General features: G+C 42.0%; 1 protein-coding gene across 3 annotated transcripts in view; it reads left to right on the forward strand.

Moving 5' to 3' along the window:
* TNPO3 (transportin 3) overlaps window positions 1–19,712 on the forward strand; it is a 90,979-nt gene extending 71,267 nt beyond the window's left edge. For 2 of the 3 annotated variants that reach the window (XM_049893442.1, XM_049893441.1), the window contains 7 exons: window positions 1,824–1,940; window positions 2,833–2,927; window positions 4,107–4,263; window positions 6,328–6,495; window positions 11,441–11,553; window positions 16,934–17,025; window positions 18,573–19,712. In XM_049893442.1, the coding sequence (XP_049749399.1) occupies window positions 1,824–1,940; window positions 2,833–2,927; window positions 4,107–4,263; window positions 6,328–6,495; window positions 11,441–11,553; window positions 16,934–16,994 (711 nt within the window). In that variant the 3' untranslated portion in view covers window positions 16,995–17,025; window positions 18,573–19,712. The remainder of the gene's footprint in view (window positions 1–1,823; window positions 1,941–2,832; window positions 2,928–4,106; window positions 4,264–6,327; window positions 6,496–11,440; window positions 11,554–16,933; window positions 17,026–18,572) is intronic. The other variant, XM_049893440.1, reaches the window with a different exon arrangement.
* Window positions 19,713–21,966: the final 2,254 nt, after the last annotated feature.

The following is a 21,966-nucleotide window of genomic DNA, read 5'->3' on the forward strand; positions in this document are numbered from 1 at the left end:
TTTTATTCCTGATATGTGACCAACCCAATAGAGTAGGGTAGCACCTTATACAGGAGATACGTTCTGAAGTCAGTACTTGTGACAAATATCAGAATTATTCTTAAAAATCCCTTAAATCAGGGGTCAGCAAAGAACAGCCAGTGGTCCTGCCACCTGTTTTTGTGAATAAAGTTTTATTGGGAAATAGCTGTGCTTATTAATTTAAGTGTTATCTTTTGCTGGTTTGGGCTACATTGGCAGGGTTGAGTAGCCAGAGACCAGCTAACCAGCAGAACCTAAAGTTTTTCGTAGCTAGCCCTTTAAGAAAAAGTTTAATTTAACCCCCTACCTTAAATCATTCATTAAGTAGAATATATAGTTTGTGAGTACAACACTGAACAGATTCTATCTCCCATCTCACACGCATTCCTTGGCATGTGCTGATAGAAGAGCCAGTTAATCTGTTTAAACTGGACTCACTTTTTCCCTTTTTCTTCAGCCCCCATCACATTCATAGAGTAATATTGATGTAAGATCAATATATGTGTGTTGTGATAGCATTTTAAATAGATGACAGTGTAGATGTCTCTTAGTTTTGGAGGGGGATGTTATTGTTAGTGGCCGTTGAGTTAGTTCTGACTTAGGGTGACCCCATGTGTGTAGAGTAGAACTACTCCATAGGGTTCTAAAGCCTGGGACCTTTTGGAAGCCGATTGCCAGGCCTGTCTTTGAGGTGCCTCCGAGTGGGTTCAAACCATGGGCTAGTAGTTGGAGTCGAGTGCTTAGCCCTTTGCACCATCCAAGGACTCTTGGAGGGTAACCGAAAACCACACCCACTGCCATAGAGTCGGTTCCGACTCACAGCAACCCTGTAGCACCGAGCACTACTGTCCTATAGGGCTTTCAAGGCTGTAAACCTCTGCAGAAGCAGACTGGCATATCTTTCTCCCACAGAGCTGCTGGTGGGTTCAAACCACCAACCTATTTTGGTTAGCAGCCAAGCACTTAACCACTATACCATCAGGGTCCCCTTTTGAAGGATAAACGAAACAAAACAAAAAAACCAAACGCATTTCCATTGCGTCGATTCTGACTCATAGAAACCCTATAGCACAGAGTAGAACTGCCCCATAGGGTTCCCGAGGGAGCAGATGGTGGATTCGAACTGCCGACCTTTTGATTAGCAGCGGAGCCCTTAACCACTGTGCCACCAGAGCCCCTTTTGGAGGATAAAACCCATTGCGAGGTAAAAATCCTAAAATCAATTATATTTATATAAGTATGTTGATTGAAATTTTTTATGCTGCTGAGATTCAGGTATCTTGATTGTAAATGCAGTTTTTTACTTAAAAAGGTTAAATAGGGAGATTAAGAGCAACTCTCAAAATTTAAGCCATGCTTTCACATTCTTCTCCATGACAAGGGTATTTGATATTTTTGTCTACATTGCGGCTGTATATGCCATTTAAGAAATATAATTTATTTACAGTGCAAATAAGAGCAACCTTTAGGTGTTAGAAAATTTAAGTTTACTATCTAGGGTTTTGCAAATCAAGCACGAGCCTTGGATTACAGCTTCCAACTTGAAGTATTATACAGTTTTCTTACAATATTTCTTGGGGAAATAAAAGATCAAAGGTTTGAAAGAACTCTTAAATAAAGGCCTCAAAATCATGGAGGAGTTGAGCCCTATGTTCTGCAGAATTTTGCCACCAAGGTTTACTATGTTGCCTTGAAGAGAAGAGACCAATCTGTCTTTGCATTTCTTCCTTGAGACAGCTGCTGAAGTTGTCTCTTTGGAGGGGTAGAGGGTGGAGCTAATGGTTTGTGTGCCCCCTTGGCAGATGGTGAACGTCTACCACGCACATCAGCACTCCTGTTTCCTCTACCTTGGCAGCATCCTCGTGGATGAGTATGGCATGGAAGGGGGCTGTCGGCAGGGCCTGCTGGACATGCTGCAGGTGCGTTTCCCTGGAGGGTGTTGTAGATGCGTAGGGCCTGGGGGCTCTGAAGGCCTGCCACTGTGCTCTTCACAGGTCTCTGATTCTCTTGCCCTCGGGCATGCTGATTTCCTGTCAACAGTTAGGACCATTTTTTGAAGAAGTAAAGACTTCCTAGTTTCTCTCTGGACAGGCCTGCTTGGGAGAATTGCCCACACCAGTGTAGTGATCATTACAGATGTTACTCCTGAGCTGTGCTCTCCAGAGATAGGGTGGTTGTGGTTGTTGTTTTGTTTGGGGGGAGTGGGACAGCAAGTGGATTTAAAGTGAAAGCTTTCTAGGCTCAAACATGATTCTAATTTGAATAGCATGAACTTCTTGCCTGGAACAGCCAATGAATTCATTTATTTAGCAGCAGGGAGGGTCTTAGGGTAATAAGCAGTTACTGGAAAAGGCTTTTTCCCCTCCCGGTCAGAGAAGGGAAATAGAGTTAAATTATAGTGTTCCTTTTTCCCAAGATGTCTTTCAATTTCAAGTTGTTATTTTAGTATTGTAACTAGAAATTCTATTCCCTTAGTGAACTAATCCATATATAGTATATAGTATATAAGCACAACGTCTGCTTTCAGAAACTTCCAGGATTTTGAAATGACATTGACTTGGTCTCACCAACTAAAATCTGTGGTCTCTCAACTCTTTCTGAAATGTGGACTTCAAATGTAAAAAGCGTTTATGTCAACAGAGAAAGATTTACCCCTTTTCCTGATCTTATTCTCATCAGTCTTTTATTTTCCCACCTGTGCTCCCCCTCTGTTCACTTTGTACCTGTTGTAATATCGACCAAGTCTGAAGTGGGTTTTATATATGGTCACTTTATATATGTCACTTCTTTTAAAATCACTGTCCTGTTTAGGCACTGTGCATCCCCACCTTTCAACTGTTAGAACAGCAGAATGGTCTCCAGAATCATCCAGACACCGTAGATGACCTGTTTAGGCTAGCCACCAGGTAAGCCCCACCAAACAGCAACCTTTTTTTTATTGCTCATCCCCATCACTGCTTGGTCGTGCTCTCTGGTGCTTGGCTGTTTCCTTCTCTGTGAAATGTGGTCATTGGAGTAGACAGATTAATAGTTCACAACCCAGAGTTAAATTGTGAACCAGTAGATCCCTAGAAGTGAGGAAGAAGAGTTGGGTGGGATCAAGGAGAGAATTTGCTGAGTTCTTGTCATGAAGGAGGAAGCAAGCACAAGACAATAAAAATGTGCTTAGCAAAAACACTTGACTACCTAATCTCTACAGTCCCCTGTAGTTTTAACTTTTTATGCTACTGTGGTTTCATGTTTCACCTCAACTTTTTCCTTAAAAGCTCAGCATTGTTTAAATATAATCATATATCAGAATTAAAAAAAGCCTTAGGATTTTAAGGTGACTTAGAAGTTATCTGGTACTGCATTTCCCAACTTTACCTCCAGGCTGCCACCTTAAATTCCTTTTACCAGTACTGACTACCCAGCGGACACATGACTGCCCAACTTCTGTTGAATTCCTTCTTGGTCCCTAGCCAAGGAATTTGAACCAGTTGAGTTAGTGAGCATAAAAGCATTAAAAAAAAAAAAAAAAAGATTACTTTTTAAATACCAGTAAAGTAGTACTGACTATTTCATCTCAAGATTGAACATTGAACACTTTGTTCGTTTTCGTACAATTAGAAAATAGCTTTTTTTAGTTGGTCTCAGAATTGTTGGGTGGACTTTCAACCACTGTTTTTCCAGGGTGTGTTCCTTGGCAAGGTACTCCGTATAGTAGTTCAAAAGAAAAAACAAATGTGCAGAAACACTTATCTTAAATTCAGCTCCCAAACTTACTTGACCATGGAACCTTTTCTTTGAGAAGTTCCTGTTAACATCCTAGGAACTAGTATCCTGTGAGATACAGTTTGGGAAGTGCTGTTCAGGATTTTTAAGACTTGGCTTTCTAACCTAGGAGAGTTTCTATATATAAGCCCTTTTTGACTAATCTTCCTGGAAACTCAAGTTTTATTTAACTTATAAAATTTTAGTTGGAAATAGAGTTCGAGGACACATTTTTTCATATGCTGATAATCTAAAATATGGTCCCTTCCTTGCCCTGACTGCTTTTATAGCCTGATCTTGTCATTTATACCTAGCCTCTCTTTCCACACCAGGTTTATTCAGCGTAGCCCTGTCACCTTACTGAGGAGCCAGGTGGTCATCCCTATCTTACAGTGGGCCATTGCCTCTACCACCCTGGACCACCGAGATGCCAATTGTAGTGTCATGAGGTTCCTGAGAGATCTCATCCATACAGGGGTTGCCAACGATGTAAGTTTAAACGTTGTACCTTTCTACTTTGCAGCTCATTATCTCCTTATACCTCTTCCTAGATGCTTAGAGGGAATCCAGTATCTCCTTATTTGATTTGAATTAGTAGGCATAGTTGATCATTCAGTAAGCCAAATATCAACTGTTAGATCTAAGACATCTGTGCTAAGTGCTATAGGATATACAAAGCAGTCTAAAACTACCCCTGCTCCCAAGCCATCTGGTGTCTGGTTAGTGAGACAGAGATGCATGAAGAGTTAAATAACAATAAGGCAGTATTTGATTGTCAGGTAAGTGATAATAAAAGTCATGGTTGCTGTGAGTTCAGAGGAGGGAAAGCTCTTTGGGCAGAAGTGGTTTGGGATCATTTTCTGCAAGAGGAGAGACTTAAAGGGCCCATAAGATTGGATGGATTGGAGAGGGGAGGACAGTCTAACTGGGGAATAAACCATGATCAAAGAAGGCCAGGCTGGCCCTGAGAGTGTTAGTAGAGAACCCACAGAGCTGTTTGGCTGCAACAGTAAAGTGGTTCACAAATTTTTCAAAGGTAGATTTTGGCTGGATGTGGAGTAGAATTGAAGGTAAGAAAGAGTGGTGAAGTTGTAAGCAGGTCTGTGAATAGGCTAATTATTTACGTTTGGCGGTCAAAAGAGAAGGAGAAGAAAGTGACTAGAAGTGAAAGGTAGTTTTTAAAAAGATACTTTAATACTCAATATGTTATAAACCTGTGTATACAAAGACTACAAGAAGGAAGAAAATAAGATCTTTTTGACAGAAAGGATTACATATCTGATAGAAGTCTTCAAGCAACTCTTATTTTAGTTGGTTTTATAAAAAGGAAATGAGATATATTTTGCTGTGTATAACAAAAATTAATAACAAAAATTAATTATTTTTTTTTAAAGAGACAGTAAATGTTGGTGAGGGTATGGAGGGACTGGAACCCTCATACACTGATGGTTGGAATGTAAAATGGTGCAGCCCTTTGGGTAACAGTCTGGCAGTTTCTCAAAAGATTAAAACATAGAGTTACTGTGTTACATGCCATCGAGGAGTAGATCACCAGGCCTTTTCTCCCACGGAGAGTTCAAACTGCAGACCTTTCGGTTAGCAGCTGAGCACTTAACCATTATACCACTGGGGTCCTTAGAGTTTCCATAGGCCCTGGTAATTCTACTCTTAGGTATCTACCCAAGAGAAATGAAAGTATATTCACACAAAAACTTGTACCCAGATGTTTATAGCAGCATTAGTCATAATACCTAAAAGGTAGAAACAGCCCAAATGTACATCAGCAGACAATGAATGGATAAACATAATATAGTATATAAATACAAAAGAATATTATTCAGTCATAAAAGGAATGAAGTACTACAACATGAATCAGCCTTGAAAACATTATGCTAAGTGAAGAAAACCATTCACAAAAGACCACATATTATATAATTCATATGAAATGTCTAGAATGAGCAAATCTATAGAGACAAAGTGTACTGGCTGCGTAGGGTGAGGGGGTTGGGAGGTGGAGAGGTATGGGACGATAGCTAAAGGATATGGGTTTTTTTTTAGGGTGATGAATATTTTCTAAAATTGACTATGGTGATGGTTGTACGCATCCATTTATGAAGATACTAAAAACCACTGAATTGTATGTGAATTTTGTCTCAATAAAGCTGTTTAAAAAAAAGAAAATAAGGATACTTAAGTTATTTTTCACAGAGAAAAGATTAAGAAAATTGCCACCCTTAATCCTTAACTATAGGGTCATTATGAGTTGGAATCAACTCGATGGCAATGGGTTTTTTACTCCTTAACTATTGTTCATGAAAACTCTAAGGGTTAAAGTTAATCTCAGATGAAACCCAAGCCCGCTTCCTTGATGGTAAACTCAAAACATTTCCCTTCTAATGACAAAATATTTAATGGTCTTTGTGAATCCAGCTGTTGTAAAATACACATACTTCCTTCCCCAGGAAAAAGAAATTGCTAAACTAAAGGAGAAAGAGTATTTGGTCTTTGGAAAGTTGAGACGAGAACTTATATGTTGCTCCTGCTTTCTTATAGCATGAAGAAGACTTTGAATTACGAAAAGAACTGATTGGACAGGTGATGAACCAGCTTGGACAGCAGCTTGTCAGCCAGCTGCTCCACACATGCTGCTTTTGTCTCCCCCCCTACACCCTCCCTGATGTGGCTGAGGTGCTCTGGGAGATCATGCAGGTTGACAGACCGGTAAGATCATTTTCACAAGGAACATGTCCTCACAGTCCCTAAACCTCACAGACATCAGCCCTGACTTTGAAACCGGCCCTGTTATATGTCCGTGGAGCCCAAGTTAGGCACATTACTCCATTTAATTGATAGATGAAGGGGCCCATAGATGGTCAGTCAGTAATGCATTATTGTGTTCCTGAAGCATGTTTGTGTCATTGTCAGAGGGTTTCTGTATTACCAGAAGTGAGCACTAAGCACTGAATTCAGCCATTTGGCTGGCGATGAGACGTGTGTTCGCTTATGAGAGCTGCCCATATGGCGGTTATACAGAGTTAGAGATTACTCGAGAAGTATTAATTCACGTCAAACTCCTTATATAGCATTGTACTGTTCCTTGGTAATAAACCTAGCTAGAGCATTCAGAATGTAAAACTGACCCACACCAGACACTTGGACCTATTTCACCTTTGGATTTATTTGCAGCCCAGCTCTTAAGTCTTTTATCACCTGAGGATGGAAAATTTTTTTTAGGCTATTCAGTAATATCCAAATAATTTCAGTACTTGCCCATGTGATCATAAATCACATTATGTGTACTGTGTGAAAGTTTTGAGCATAGTACAAAATATAATGCTGCCTGTAAACTATTTTAAAAACAGAACTTATAATTTTTAATATTAATACAAAAGTTGTACAGAAGATTGCACAGGTGGACCTAGTTACAGTGAGCTTTCTCCAAGAACCATGGACTGTATTAAGTCCAGATACAGAGGTATCTTGTAAGGGTAGCCCGTGTGTATCCTCATGTTGTCTCCCACCGTATAGCATCATCGCTGGCAGTTTTTAGCCTCAATTTCAGCAGTTTCACAAAAGAGAATGTGCACTTTACTGATAGTTAGACTCCGATATTACTGAACCAGAAGTTCTGGATGATTCTTGGACTTGCATATTTACTTCCAAAATTCGAGGGTTGGTGTATATTGTCTTAGTGGACATACTTTAGGTTAGTCAGTTCCTCAGAAATTAGAATCACAGGTAGGACAGATGCTTGACATTTCTAATGTTTTCTTCAGGTTTGTACTTGAGAGGGAGCCAGATGGACTCTGTTTAATTTTTACCACCAAATTCTCTGAAGTTCCCATGCAACTTCGGTTTCATCAGATAGCTCAGCAGCTCTATGTGAGCTCAGGTGCTTCAGGAATGGATAGTACCTGTAGTTTCCATTGCTGGTTGTTCAATCCATATGTTCCATTTCAGTCTAATCCAGTAGTATTTTTGTGTTTTTCCTAAAGTAAGTGTTCTTTTGTGAATCCCTGGGAACCAACAAGATTAATTCCAAAACTCCTTGATAGAGAAAATCTCTACACTCCACTTTCATTTTTTTCAGCTATGCTTAGTCCCCAGGTAACAAGACTCATTATGTAAATCCAACTTTACAAAAACGTTCTTGATTTGTAAACATAAAAAATGGGAACAACAAGTCTGGGCAGGAACAGAAACCAGGTAGCCATGTGCTCTTTAAGAGTTTACTATATAGATACCCATTTAATTGTCAAGTAATTTAAAGTGATTGTCTTCTATAACCATCAACTTATATCTGAGTTTTGGTAAAGGAACTCTTAAATAAATTTGGGTTGTCTGTCCCTATAAATTGATAGGGATTGTAGCTAAGGGTAAGAGTCCAAAGAAAACTCACATTCTTGGCCACTTTCGTTTTGTTTTGTTTTTTTATTGTACTTTAGATGAAGGTTTGCAGAACAAACTAGCTTGCCATCAAACAGTTAGTATACACATTGTTCTATGACACTGGTTGACAACCCCATGACATGTCAACACTTTCCCTTCTCAACCCTGGATTCCCTATTACCAGCTTTCCTGCTCCATCCTCCGTTTCAGTCCCTGCCCCAGGGCTTGTGTGCCCCTTTAGTCTTGTTTTCTTCCGTGGGCGTGTTCAGTCTTTGGTGAAAGAGCGAACTTCAGGAGTGATTTCATTACTGAGCTGAAAGGGTGTCCCGGGACCATACTCTCAGGGTTTCTCCAGTCTCTTTCAAGCCAGCAACCCTGTTCTTTCTTTTTGAGTTAGAGTTTTGTTCTACGTTTTTCTCCAGCTCTGTCTGGGACCCTCTGTTGTGATCCCTATCAGAGCAGTCAGTGGTGGTAGCTGGGTACCATCTAGTTGTACTGGATTCAGTCTGGTGGAGGCCATGGTAGATGTGGTCCATTAGTCCTTGTACTAATCTTTCCCTTTCGTCTTTAGTTTTCTGCATTATTCTTTGCTCCCAAAGGGGCGAGACCAGTAGAGTATCCTAGATGGCCACTCACAGGCTTTTAAGACTTGGCCACTTTCTTAATCATAGCATTTTCGAAGTTCATACAACAGAAGATAACACACCAGCTTTCTCTTTTGACTTGAATAAACTGTTAAAACGCTTTCCCTGTTTCCCCCCTTTTTTGTTGGGCACCCATTTGTGGCAAATTTATTCTGTGGTTTTGACCAAATTTTTCAGATTCCTTTACTGGAAGATGAAAGTACCATTATATGCTAGCTAATTTGTTTTTATTTTTTACTTTTGTCTTTCATTGTTTTTCTTTTGGAGGGTGTTATACTTAACTTTGGAGCCACTTTTGGATACTGAAATTTTGTCAGTTACGGGGCCTTTCCTGAATGTTTTGCCCCTGCTTGTCTTTTCTGAGTGGAGTTCTGTCTTCCCTAAGGGCCACATTTGGAGAATCATGTAGTACTTCCTAAGGACTCATTTATATTACAGTATTTACTTTTGCTCTGCTTTGTTATGACCGTAAATGAAAACTGATGGGGAAATATACAACGTAAAAAATTTAGGGATGAGAAGGTAATTTTATTTGCGGACCATGGTTTCAGGGGACATCTAAGTCAATTGGCATAATAAAATCCATTAAGAGAACATTCTGTATGCCACTTTGGAGAGTGGCATCTGGGGTCTTAAACGCTAGCAAGCAGCCATCTAAGATGCATCAATTGGTCTCAACCTACCTGGAGCAAAGGAGAATGAAGAACACCAAGGACACAAGGTAATTATGAGCCCAAGAGACAGAAAGGGCCACATAAACCAGAGACTACATCAGCCTGAGACCAGAAGAACTACATGGTGCCTGGCTACAACCGATGACTGCCCTGACAGGGAACACAACAGGGAACCCCTGAGAGAGCAGGAGAACAGTGGGGTGCAGACCCCAAATTCTCGTAAGACCAGGCTTAATGGTCTGACTGAGACTAGAAGGACCCCAGTGGTCATGGCCCCCAGAGCTTCTGTTGGCCCAGGACAGGAACCATTCCCAAAGCCAGTTCTTCAGACATGGGTTGGACTGGACAATGGGTTGGAGAGGGATGATGGTTAGGAGTGAGCTTCTTGGATCAGGTGGATACTTGAGACTATGTTGGCATCTCCTGCCTGGAGGGGAGATGAGCGGGTAGAGGGGGTTACAAGCTGGCAAAATGTACATGAAAAGAGAGAGTGGTGGGAGGGAGCGGGCTGTCTCATTAGGGGGAGAGCAATTGGGAGTAAGCAGCAAGGTGTATATAAGTTTTTGTGCAAGATACTGACTTGATTTGTAAACTTTCACTTAAAGCACAATAAAAAAAAAACAACTGCAGATACAAGGGCAAGATTAGTCCAAAGGACTAATGGACCACTTCTACCACTGCCTCCACCACCAGTACAACTAGATGGTGCCCAGCTAGCACCACTGACTGCTCTGACAGGGATCATAATAGAGGGTCCTGGACAAAGCTGGAGAAAAATGCAGAACAAAATTCTTCTAACTCAAAAAGAAAGATCAGACTTGCTGGCCTGATAGAGACTGGAGAAACCCTGAGAGTATGGACCCTGGACACCCTATCAGCTCAGTAATGAAGTCACTCCTGAGGTTCATCCTTCACCCAAAGTTTGGACAGGCTCATAAAACAAAACAAGACTAAAGGGGCACACCAGCCCAGGGGCAGGGACTGGAAGGCAGTGGGGAGCAGCGAAGCGGGTAATAGGAAACCCAAGATTGAAAAGGGAGAGTGTTGACATGTCATGGGGTTGTTAACCAATGTCACAGAACAATGTGTGTACTGACTCTTTAATGAGAAACTGGTTTGTTCTGTAAGCTTTCATCTAAAGAACAATAAAAAAATTAAAAAAATAATTTCACAGTCAGAAAACTATGACCAAAGTATACATTTCACTTAAGAAAGGGATGAAAATAAACTAGACCTGATCCAAAGGAGAACAATTCAAGCAAAAAATACAAATTCAAAGAAAGGCTCTAAAATTTTGATTCATAGTTTGAAGACTTTGAAGAGGCAGGAAGTAGGGGCAAGGGGGCAGAGAGACTTTGTGCATATGAAACATAAAAAGAGACTATGCTTAGGTGTTTCCCCTCTCCACTTGAAACAAATTTTTGAATCACGGCAAGCATAAGATCTCTGTTAGAGAAAGAATTTTCTAACACAAAGAACAGGCCAATATCACAAAGGAACTGAGTGACTAGGACTTCTGCTGAGGTTGATGACCTTACAATCTTTAAGACTCTGGGTTCATGTTATATGTGTACATTCTGGCATCCGTTCACTTAGTACACTTCTTGCTCCTGCTCTTGGTTGGTACCTGAACCTTTGCTTTGGATTGTACTTGTTCTTTAAATTATCTAAGTTCAAGGATAGGGACAGAACAATAACTTCATCCAGAAGAGACTTCAGCTTTAGAAACAATGGCTGCTGCCCCTTTGAAAGGAAGTCTAGGCTTGGACCTGAGGACTGCCTCAACCCAGGGGATTTGAGGCCTGAAGATAGGCCCCCTGTCATGACCTTCCTTTGGCCCCCGACTCTAGGGGAGCAAATGCTGCTGAGGAAAGCCTGCTGGGTTTTCGTTAGTGTTTGTAGAACCTCAGTTGAGTTAAGCCCTGCCTTTTAAAATTATTATCCCTTTTCCCTTTACAGACTTTTTGCCGATGGTTAGAGAATTCTTTGAAAGGTTTACCAAAGGAGACAACCGTGGGAGCCGTCACAGTGACACACAGACAACTTACAGATTTCCACAAACAAGTCACGAGGTGAGGGGGTGCTGGGCGTTCCTAACACCACTGTGAACAGCAGCTGGAATGTATAGAAAAAAAGCATACCTTTGTCTCTTACGCCATCTTAGTTACAGACCTACCCACAAGTTATGTTTCTTGTTGTATGCCCTTGTAAATTCACAATTTAGTGTCTGTTTCACCTTGAATAGCACAAATTGGCGTTGGAAGCCAAATGGGGGGAAACATCATAATGGCGCTACATGTATGTACATCAGTTGTGTTATACATATACATTAACTGGTGTAAGATCCTGAAGGGGAGGTGGCAGCACTTCTTTTCTCCCAAAAGAAAAATGCACTGAGCAGCCCACTGAAGTGCTGTCTTTCTCTTTCTGAAGTCCTATTTCAGTTCTTTTCCGTATTCAGAGGTCAAGAATGCAGGTGCCTAAATAGGGGAAGCAGTGGTGGTAAAGCATTAGAGAGTGATGTAGACAGCAGCAAATTGGAGAAAGTGTGTTGTATCTGAAGACGTCTCAATTCTAATTTCAAAGAAGTGTTGCAGCCAGAGAACCTCTCTGGGGTCCCTCAGGCCCAGGGGCAGCAGTTCACAATCTGGATTACAGTTTAGCTGAGATGTTAGGGATGCATGAGCATTTTTTGCCTTGAACATATAAACATTTTTAATGTAGCTCCACAGTCTTCCTGTGACAGGAATAATATATGACAGGCGAAACAAAAGTGTAAGTCTTACAAAGGTGTTACTTGATTTCTTTATAAAAAACTAGACTTGCCATCTAGTCGATTCCAACTCATAGCGACCCTATAGGACAGAGTACAGCCACCACCCTAGGGTTTCCAAGGAGCTCCTGGTGGATTCGAACTGCATGACCTTCTGGTTAGCAGCCATAGCTCTTAACCACTACACCACCAGCGTTTCCTGATTTCCTTACACTGCCTCTAAAAGTCTAGATACTTCCTTTTTTAGTATTTTTCATAAAATGTAATCACTGAGCCAAAGGTTTTGAACCTTTAATAGTCTTCGATAGTATTATTGACAGCATCTTAAATTTGGTTAATTGTGTGTTACCTTGCCCTGATACTCCCTTTTATATCTACAGTCTTTAGAATTTTGACTAAGTTGTAGGCAATGGGTTATATTCATACAGGTGTAGAAGGGGCCAAGAGTCAGTGTTGCGGTGGGGTTGATAATAGTGAGAAAGCAGAAGATATTCTAACTGCCCATCAATAGAGTATAGTAAAATAATTAATGCTATTCTATACCTATAAATAGTCGCTAAAAGGAAAATGAAAAAATACAGCGATACAGAAAGATATACAAGCTGTGTTGTAAAGGGGGAAAATAACAGCATCTCTCATATAACATTTAAAAGCTGTTTTACACATTTGAAAGCTATTTTATTGTGTATGTTCTATATATACAGGCTACTTAATGCTTAGTAAATTTCTGGAAAGATACACAAGTGAGACCAGAATGGGAAGAAAGGGAGACTTTTCATTTCCTAACCTTCTATAGTATTTTGCCCTTTTTTTTTTTTCCTACGAGCAGGCATTAATTTTATAATCTTTTTAAAAACCAGTTTCTAAAAGTTAGAGAAAGTAAATTTTGGACAATGGTACAATAGTAAATCTTCTTTTCTGAGAATTGATTTCTTAATGTTACTTTCCAAAAGTTTGTTTTCTTACCTGCCAGAGTGTCCCAACAGTTTTTTAATCCCAAGCTATTGAGAACTGTTATTTTGTAGCTTACTAAATAAAGAGCTTACTGTCATGCCCTAGAAGTTACTGATTTTTAGCCATAGATCAAATGACATGCATGACCAGAAAGTAACACCTGACTGTCTTCATGACATATTTTGCCACAAGTGGAGATTTCCCCTCCATTAAACCAAAACCCATTCCTTTCAAGTCGATTCTGACTCATAGCGCCCCTTAGGACAGAGTAGAATTGCCCCATAGGGTTTCCAAAGCTGTAATGTTTTTGGAAGCAGACTGCCACATCTTTCTCCTGCATACCTAATGCCATCACAATCAAGTAGTAGGCACAATTAGAGGAACTGAAATTCTATTAACCTAATAAGAGGTTAAGGGGTCTTGGTTGCTCAGTGGTTAAGCACTCAACTGCTGGTGGAAAGGTGGGCCATTAGAACCCACCAGCCCCTCCATTAGGTAGGTGTACATTGACTGGGGTGGCTTTACAAAATGATTTGATTTTTTTTTTAACTATGAATCTTCCAGGAGAAGTAGTATTTTGCCTGCAGTCTATCTCAGGGGAAAGAGGTATAACAGTGGCCTGTCTCTGGTTCTGCTTGATTCCCATGTAATGTTGGTCAGAAGGGCAGGATCATATTGGCTCTGATGTCCTCAGTGCAAATGGAAGCCTGCGGAAAACCCTCAAAGGAGCATTGTCTTAACATTTCAGTCAGAGCCCATGTGTAAAATGTAGAGACCTGGCTTCGAGCCAAGAATGTTGGTTCGAATCTTTCCACTTACTGACTCTGTCACTATGGACTTCAGTTTCTTCATCTGTAAAATTGGGTTATTATGAGATACCAAATGGAGATCCATCAGAAGGTTTGGCACATAGTAGGTGATCAGTGAATGTTAACTCCTTTCACCTTGGGAAGAAAACTGCTAGAGCGTTGTTAGGTTCTTGCAGAACTAGCTGGGGCATGTCTCCTGCCAGCACTAAGGCAGCCACCCACACATTCTGGAATAAGTCTCCACCAAGCCCATAACCCTTGACAGGGCTAATATATGACAGACGAAACAAAAGGGTGAGTCTGAAACCAAGGTCATGGACATTATTCTCTAAGGAAAATCTTGGAGCAAGGAGAAGGGACAGCCTAAATAATGCAATAGTGTGAACAAAAATACCTGTGATAAGTAAGATGCACCACCAACCTGGCCTACTTGATCATTCATTGCTAAACAAGTTTTGCCGCTCCTCCTGTATTAAGTTGTGACATCATGGTGGGAAATGAACAGAAGTAAGAGGTAATGTTGAGGTGCACAAGAAAGGGTTTGAGACTACTCACCTGCTCTTAGTAATTCTTTTTCTCTAGTATGCCTGCTGCCCTTGAACCTTCAGGTCCATGCATGACTCAGTCTCCCTTTTGGTTTTAAGGTCCTGCAGCTCCTGCCTCAACATGCTACTTTGTTTGCCATCCTAGCAGGGAGGATGAACTGGTTGAGTTTCATTTCAGCAAGCCCAAGCCTGTTTTCTAAATGGTATTAGTAATTAATTCCCTAACTTTTTTAGTTGGTCATTTTGAAGAAAGTTGGGACGTTTCGTTCTAAAATAACATTTTTGCTTTCCAAACACCGAATGAGCCCACCATTGACCCAAACTAATAGTTACTAGAAGGAATCCTACAATTGTTTCACATTCTCTGTCCTGGCATTCTGTGACCCTTACCACTCACATAAGGATCTTCAGGGTTGAAAGATGTTGAACAAGGAAGCACTGACGCTGGAATTAGAGGCCAACGTGGGGGTGGTTTTCTGCTTGAATCATCAATAGGCTTGATTAGTCTCCTTTATCTACCTGAATATCAGAAAAAAAGGGCTGCGTTTCTTAGCACGCCCCTAGAATTGCAGGGCTTGAGGAAAGGACTGAGACTGAGAACAGAAAATAGTTGTAGCTTTTAGGGGACTTTTTTTTAATCTGTTTCATAGGGCTTAAATCACCAAAGACACTTGGGGTAGACATTTGGTTGGAGCTCTTGACGCCAAGGCAGTTGCTGGTGGGGTTGGAGCAAAAGCTGAGCTAACTTGAGACACAGTGGCCGGGCCCTCATTTCCTCTGTCTCACTGCAGCCCCCCTGTACTTGCATTTCGATTTCAGTATTTTTGTCACGTGTCACAAATGGGGCTAAGGATAGAGCTATCGTTTCTTTTCCAGAGTAAACCAAGATTTCTGGGTGAAGAAGGGATGATGTAAAACATGTAAGAGATGTTAGGATGGTGAAAGAACCTTGTGTAGAGCATGACCCTAAGTTCCAGGATTTCCTATTAGTCCCATGTGATAATGCCACCACACAGTGACTTGTCTTGAGTTACGTGCGTGTTCCCTTGTCCTGCCTGCCTCCTTAACAGTCAGTACAGATTGCAAACAGACTGAGAAATGTAACGCTTTTATTGGCGCTTTTTAAATCCACAGAAGAGCAAGTGACAGAATTTCAATTAAACCAGAAGAACTTCCTCATTTTCATTACATTTTTAGGATGGAGAGAGACTAGGAGAAAATTTTTAGACTACTCTGTTGAATCAAGTCCTGGGATCTAAACCAAGGTTCTTAATGGTGTTGTAGACCTTTGAATAGATGGGAAGTTTGGCCGTAGGCCCTTAAGGTGATAGCTTTCAGTTCACCTTCTTTCCTGTTGGATCACCCTTACAGTTGCCTCCCTGCTGTTTAATCATTGCAAGATGGAGAGAGAGCTTTCTTCTAATCTAGCACTGAGTCCTGGCGGTAGGCACTGGTCTCTGAGCATTTCTCATCCAGAGAGGGGGGTCCCCAGAAGGGAGAGCATATTAGAAAGTCCTTCCTTGTCCAGCATTTTTAGCTTAGCCTCGTGTTTAGTTACCAAAAACTGTTAGACAAACACAAAAGAAGGAAGCTAGCATCAACTAGTTTCTTAGTGACAATTTTGGAGAAAGGGACCTGTTGAAAACATAGGGTCTGATGAGCACTGAGGCTTTTTGAAAACCTGTACCATCGGCACATCTCAGTTTGCTGAAGGCCAGATCCTTCTTCCTCCTCCTTTCCTCCATGCCTTAACCCTTTCCCCTTCCTCTACGTCCTCCTCCCCCAGGAGGAAGCCCGTTCAACTAGAAAATCGATGACTGATAGACACTTAGCTGCTGGACGCGGCGAAGGAAACAAAATCTGCCTTCGGAGGAGAATGAGGAAAGCACAGCACCTGAGTTAGCTCAGCTGGTGGAGTTACAAGGATCTGAGCCTTAGTGAACAGCTTCCTTGTTTACTTTCAGGGCTTCTGCCTTTCTTGCATCTGTATAAATGACTTCAACCAAATGTTGTTGTTGTTACGTTTATGTTGTTAGTTACCATTTTGTTCACTGCTCTTGTGTAAGTACACATGTGAACTGATTTGGTACTCAGAACCACATTCTGAGGTAGATAATAGATGAGGCAGAGGTGATAGGTAACTTGCCTGAGGACACAGTGGAACCAAGAAGTTTGTCTCTACAGCCCACTCTTTAAGCACCGTCAAGCTTATAATTATTCCCACAGACGATGGTTAGTTTTACCCTAGAGTTACAGAAAGATCCGGAATGGTGACACGAGGTGATGAAGAGAGCTCCCAGCAGACTTGGAACGGTCCTGTGCACCTCAGTGTCACTGTTGTTGTTCAGCATGTTGTATCTGTCTTTTCTAGTGCTGAGGAATGTAAGCAAGTTTGCTGGGCCTTGAGAGACTTCACCAGGTTGTTTCGATAGCTCGCACTCCTGCACTGTGCCTGTCACCCAGGTGAGTGGGATACAGTTGCAGTGCTTCTGCTGGCTGGCAGGGATGCTTGGGGGTAGGGGTTGACTTTAATGCCATTGTGGGAGCAGTCCTAAGCTAGTCACAGAAAAACTTACTGGTGTGACATGGCTGAGCAGCTGGGAAATGCAAGGCCTGGATTTTCTTAAACCAGAACAGCCAAATAATTACCAGCTTCTTTTGGGTGCCATTTTCGCCCCCATAAGAAATTGCTGAATGCCTCAAAGAAAATTTCTCCCCACTTCCCCTTAGAGATACTTCTAGAATGGTAAATATATATGGTAATCAACCAACACTATTTTTAAACCTGGCTCTTTTGGTGAAAGCAGTGCTAACCTAAACTTGTCCATGATGCGTGACACCAGCCTCCTAAAACTGATTCAGTGAGCCAAGGTGCTTATTCTTATCACTGGATTTGAATGCTGAAATGCGGTTTTGACCAAGGCAGGAGATACAGGAAAGGAGCTAGCATCTCTGGCAGCCTTCTAGTCATCATTCCTCCCCATGTGCTTCCTGACTACTGATTCTGAAGCAAAGCAAGAAGCTTAGCTGAGGAAAGAAAGGCTAGGTAGTGGAATATGGGTGCCATCTCTTGACTGAGAGAAGAAAAGCCCCTCTCCTCTAAGCCCATCCGTAGACAGCTTAAGCAGAACTAATTCTCCCAAGAGGCCATCGTCATGATGCACAGTGGCACTCTCATGGGTGACTTCTGTGATAAATGCACTAAGTGAACGTGGTGGTCAGCAGTGCCTCGCCACACCAGAAATGTTTTCTAAACTTTGGTTCTTTGATGAGTAATAACATCATTTGGGCCCGTCGGGTTTTGCATAGTATCTGTAATAGCTAACTAACATCGATACTCCTCATAGGTTGTTGATGGCTTAAATGAGTAAATTATAGCCAACAGTTACAGGCCTTTAGTGGTGTCAGTACTGTTCTCAGTGCTTCATGTTTACTGACTAAGATAACCCTCATGCAGTTCTCTGGGTTAGTCACTTTTATTACTCCCGTTTTACAGATGAGGAAGTTGAGGTGCAAAGTTGGCTTGATGTCACAGTCTGTAATTGGTAGAGCCAAAATTCAGATGTAGACTTCGCAGTACCACAGTCCTCGCTCCTAACCACTCCACTTAATACCTTTACGCAGTACCCTGTGAGTAGTGTAAATCAGTGTTTTTGAAACTTCTGTTGGCGACTGAGACCCCAATATTTAAGCAGACTGAGTGGAGCTCTTCTGGTTGGCTTGGAACGGGAGGCCTTGAAACCTGCTGGCTCACTCTTTACCCCCTCATGTAATCCTGTTTCCACAGTACACTACTCAGTCTCGGAAAAACAGAAAACCGCTTCAGAAGTTGAAATCACAAGTAAAAATCCAGCTTTTTATTTGATTTTTTTTTTAACTGAATTCTTAAGGCCAGGCCGGAATGAAGTACCTGAGCAAGAGTAGAAATCTCTGCTTTGAGGTTGAGTTTATAAAATGCTCACCATCTCCTCGAGCACAGTGATTGACTATTATCTTCTCTCTTTTGCCAGGAATGTCTTTTAATTAGAAGACGGGAAGAAAACAAAATCCAGACTGTGTCCCACAATCGGAAACCTCCATGTGGCAGAGGGGCCTTCACCGCCACCAGGGCGTCCCGTCAGACAGGGAGAGACTCCAGCCTTCCCAGGCCGTCCTGAGGAGTTCCTGTTTGGGAGTGTGAGGGGAAATCAGCGCGGTTTAAAAAAAGATGGCTGTGGCTTGGCCGGCATGGTGGGAGGGAAGCTGGTTTCCTGGTGAACTTGTTTCTAAAAGGAAAAAAAATTTTTAAGGAAATAAAAAAGGAAAAAAACAAAAGTAAATTGAAACCAGAACTGAAACATTTGCCTGGTAGCAAATAACACACGCACGTATGCACATATACACACACCCATCCAAGCACACATGTGTGCACACAAAAAATAAAAGTACAGACTTTCTGTGAAACAACAAACATTTACTTAGGGAAAATGTGGGAGTTCAAATGAGTTAAATTGCTGCAATGGGAAAGAAAGTCAAGGTAAAATGCATCTCTTCAAGTTTCCTGTTGTTTGTTCTTTCTCTCTCCCCCTCCTCTTTTAACACAAGTGAGTAGACATTTCGCCCACCCTGCTCAGCTATTTCTTCCCACCTTTTGAGTTGTTCAGACAAAGAGAAGTAAGCACAGAGTGTCTTCTGCTTTCTTTCACCTCGGCAACACTCAGGACCTGCCAGGGCCAGAATTCACTGAGATCCCAGACCTGAGTGCACTCAGTCTCCAAACCCAGTTCCAGTCCACACTGGGTCATTGTCAGCCTTGGAGAAAAGAGCCTAAATTGAGGCAGGTGGTGGGATATAAATCTATATTCTGGGTTTTAGTTTTTTTAACGGTGTTGTTTTTTCTTAGTTAATTTTTCCCCCATAGATGAGAGAGAAAAAATGAGGGTGGGAATATGGAGAAAAAGAGTTTTATAGGGCTGACTGTATTTGACTGAAAAACGTGGAAATTATTTTACTTCAGAGGGGTGGGCGGGAGAGGGGAGCCCAGAGCAGGCCTTGATGTTTGAAGGAGTGCAGTCCTGCACAGGGACTAGACGGTAGGGCACTGTTCTGTCTGGGGTTGCAGCCGTCTGAAGAACGAATCAACAGCAACAAATAAGAGGAAAACAACATCAATAAATTTTTAAAATTTAATCAGTGTTTCTTTGTTTTCACTTCCTTTCACTGCCTCAGCTCTGAAGTGGCCCAGCTAGACCAGCTAAGTAAGCAGTCTTGGTTGTTTTCTAGTATACATCCGTGTGTGCAGTTTATTTCTAGGTAAAATTCAGGCCCCTGCCCTAAATGCCAGAGCCTTCATACTTAGCAAGTGGCTCGTACCTGAAACAACGCTTGCTCATCCTCAGAGGTAACCCCCAGAGGGCAAGCAAGGGTCACTGCCGCACGTTAGACAGGCGTGGGGTATGTTCCTTCCTCGTCACTCCTGCATGTTAGACAGGCGTGGGGTATGTTCCTTCCTCGTCACACCTGCACGTTAGGTGTGTGGTATGTTCCTTCCTCGGTGGCCACCAAGCAGATCGTTCCCTAACTTACAGTAATTAGTCTTTTTTTAAAAAACAGCTTTATTGCAGTGTGATTGACATGCAATAAACTGTGCATATTTAAAGTGTACCGTTTGCTGAAATGTACGTGACACTGTGAAAGCATTACCGCCATCAAGGTCCTGAGTATACTCTTTATCCCCGTGTTGCCTCCCACCCTTCCCGTCACCCCCATCTGCACGCAACCGCTGATCTGCTTTCTGTAGGTTTGTTTGCGTTTTCTGGAGTTTTCTGTGAGTGGGGTCATATAGTATGTTAGAGTAATTGGACTTGGAGCTAATAGCCTTGTCTGCAGAGCTGCATCCAGCGGAGCTGTCGATGCCGACATTTTGCCGTCTTTTCCTCACCACATCACTTTTTCATTCCTGGGCTTGACTCGGAAAACCCCAGAGCAGTATTTGGAATCAGTGAGACAGAGCTTCCTGCACAGCGTCAAAAACTCAAGAGTTTTACTCTAAAGCAGTTTTATTAGAAGCGGGGAGAGAAAACTGTTAAAGAGTGTTGGGAGGAGTGATATCTGATTACCCTGGCCGTCCCTCTCAATTTCTGGCGAAACAATAAAACCTTTAAGCCTAGTCCAAGCCTAGGTCCTTGCAACAACAAGTTGACTTTGCTTTATTTAAGGAATTGGGTATCTGTCACAAGAAGTGGTTATCTGGGACTGAAAAACCCTCCTAGCCGCTGGAGCGTCTTGTGGATGCATGTCCTGGCTAATACCAAGAATGCCCGGAGCCTATCTCATTGTTGGTCTTTGGGGCCCACTGTTCACTGGAAGCCTTACAGGTTATTTGAAAATGAGCTACTCTGAAGCAGTTTTACTACTTCCTGGTTTTCAAGGATACCCACCTAAATTTTAATTCAAAAAAGACCCTTTTGGGATCAGGTACTCCAAGGTAGATGCTGTGTTCCTGCATGGCACCGTCTCGTGGAAGTAGAACGGGCATCTTTCTTCCTCGCCTGCAGGTCAACTGATCATGCAGCTGCGTCTCGTGGAAGTAGAACGGGCATCTTTCTTCCTCGCCTGCAGGTCAACTGATCATGCAGCTGAACTCGCCTAAGTCAAGTCCCCCACAGAATTGTCTGTTGCCTCGTTTCCATGACGGGATTAGCCGAGAAATTTTGGTCGTGATCATGAGGAACATTACCCACTGGGGCTATTCCCAACAAGACTGTATTAAAAAAAAAAAAAAAAACCTTTGCTGTAGAGTTGATTTCAACTCATAGCAACCCAAAAGGACAGAGTAGAACTGCCCCATGGAGTTTCCAAGGAGCACCTGGTGGATTTGAACTGCCGACCTTTTGGTTAGCAGCTGTAGCTCTTAACCACTATGCCACCAGGGTTTCCAGGTATTAAAGTGTTTTGTAATTTTTAGGTGCTGTTCGAAGGGAAAGCTGTTGCCGTGGAGTCGATTCTGACTCATAGCAGAGCCCTGGTGGCATAGTGGTTAAGAATTCTACTGCTAGCCAAAAGGTCGGCAGTTCGAATCCACCACCCACTCCTTGGGAACCCTACGGGAGAGTTCCACTCTGTCCTATAGGGTCGCTATGAGTTGGAATCGACACGAGAGCAACAGGTTTTTGGTTTGAAGGGAATGCTTGTAAAAAGGTCAGTGACTGAAACAGTAGGATACATGGACATAAGGAGCTTGGGTTTTTGACTGGCACCAATGCCTCACAAATGCAATGTACCTATTTACCTGGTAAGCATTTGCTAACTGAATAATTCTACAAAAATGAATGCCAAACTCCAAAAAAGTTAAAATTTGAGCTTCTCGAGCAAGGTGACCAACACAGGGAGATGCCTGATTTTTTTTAATTTATTTTTTTTTTA

This window comes from Elephas maximus, chromosome 8, assembly GCF_024166365.1.
Source record: "Elephas maximus indicus isolate mEleMax1 chromosome 8, mEleMax1 primary haplotype, whole genome shotgun sequence".
Lineage (NCBI taxonomy): Eukaryota > Metazoa > Chordata > Mammalia > Proboscidea > Elephantidae > Elephas > Elephas maximus.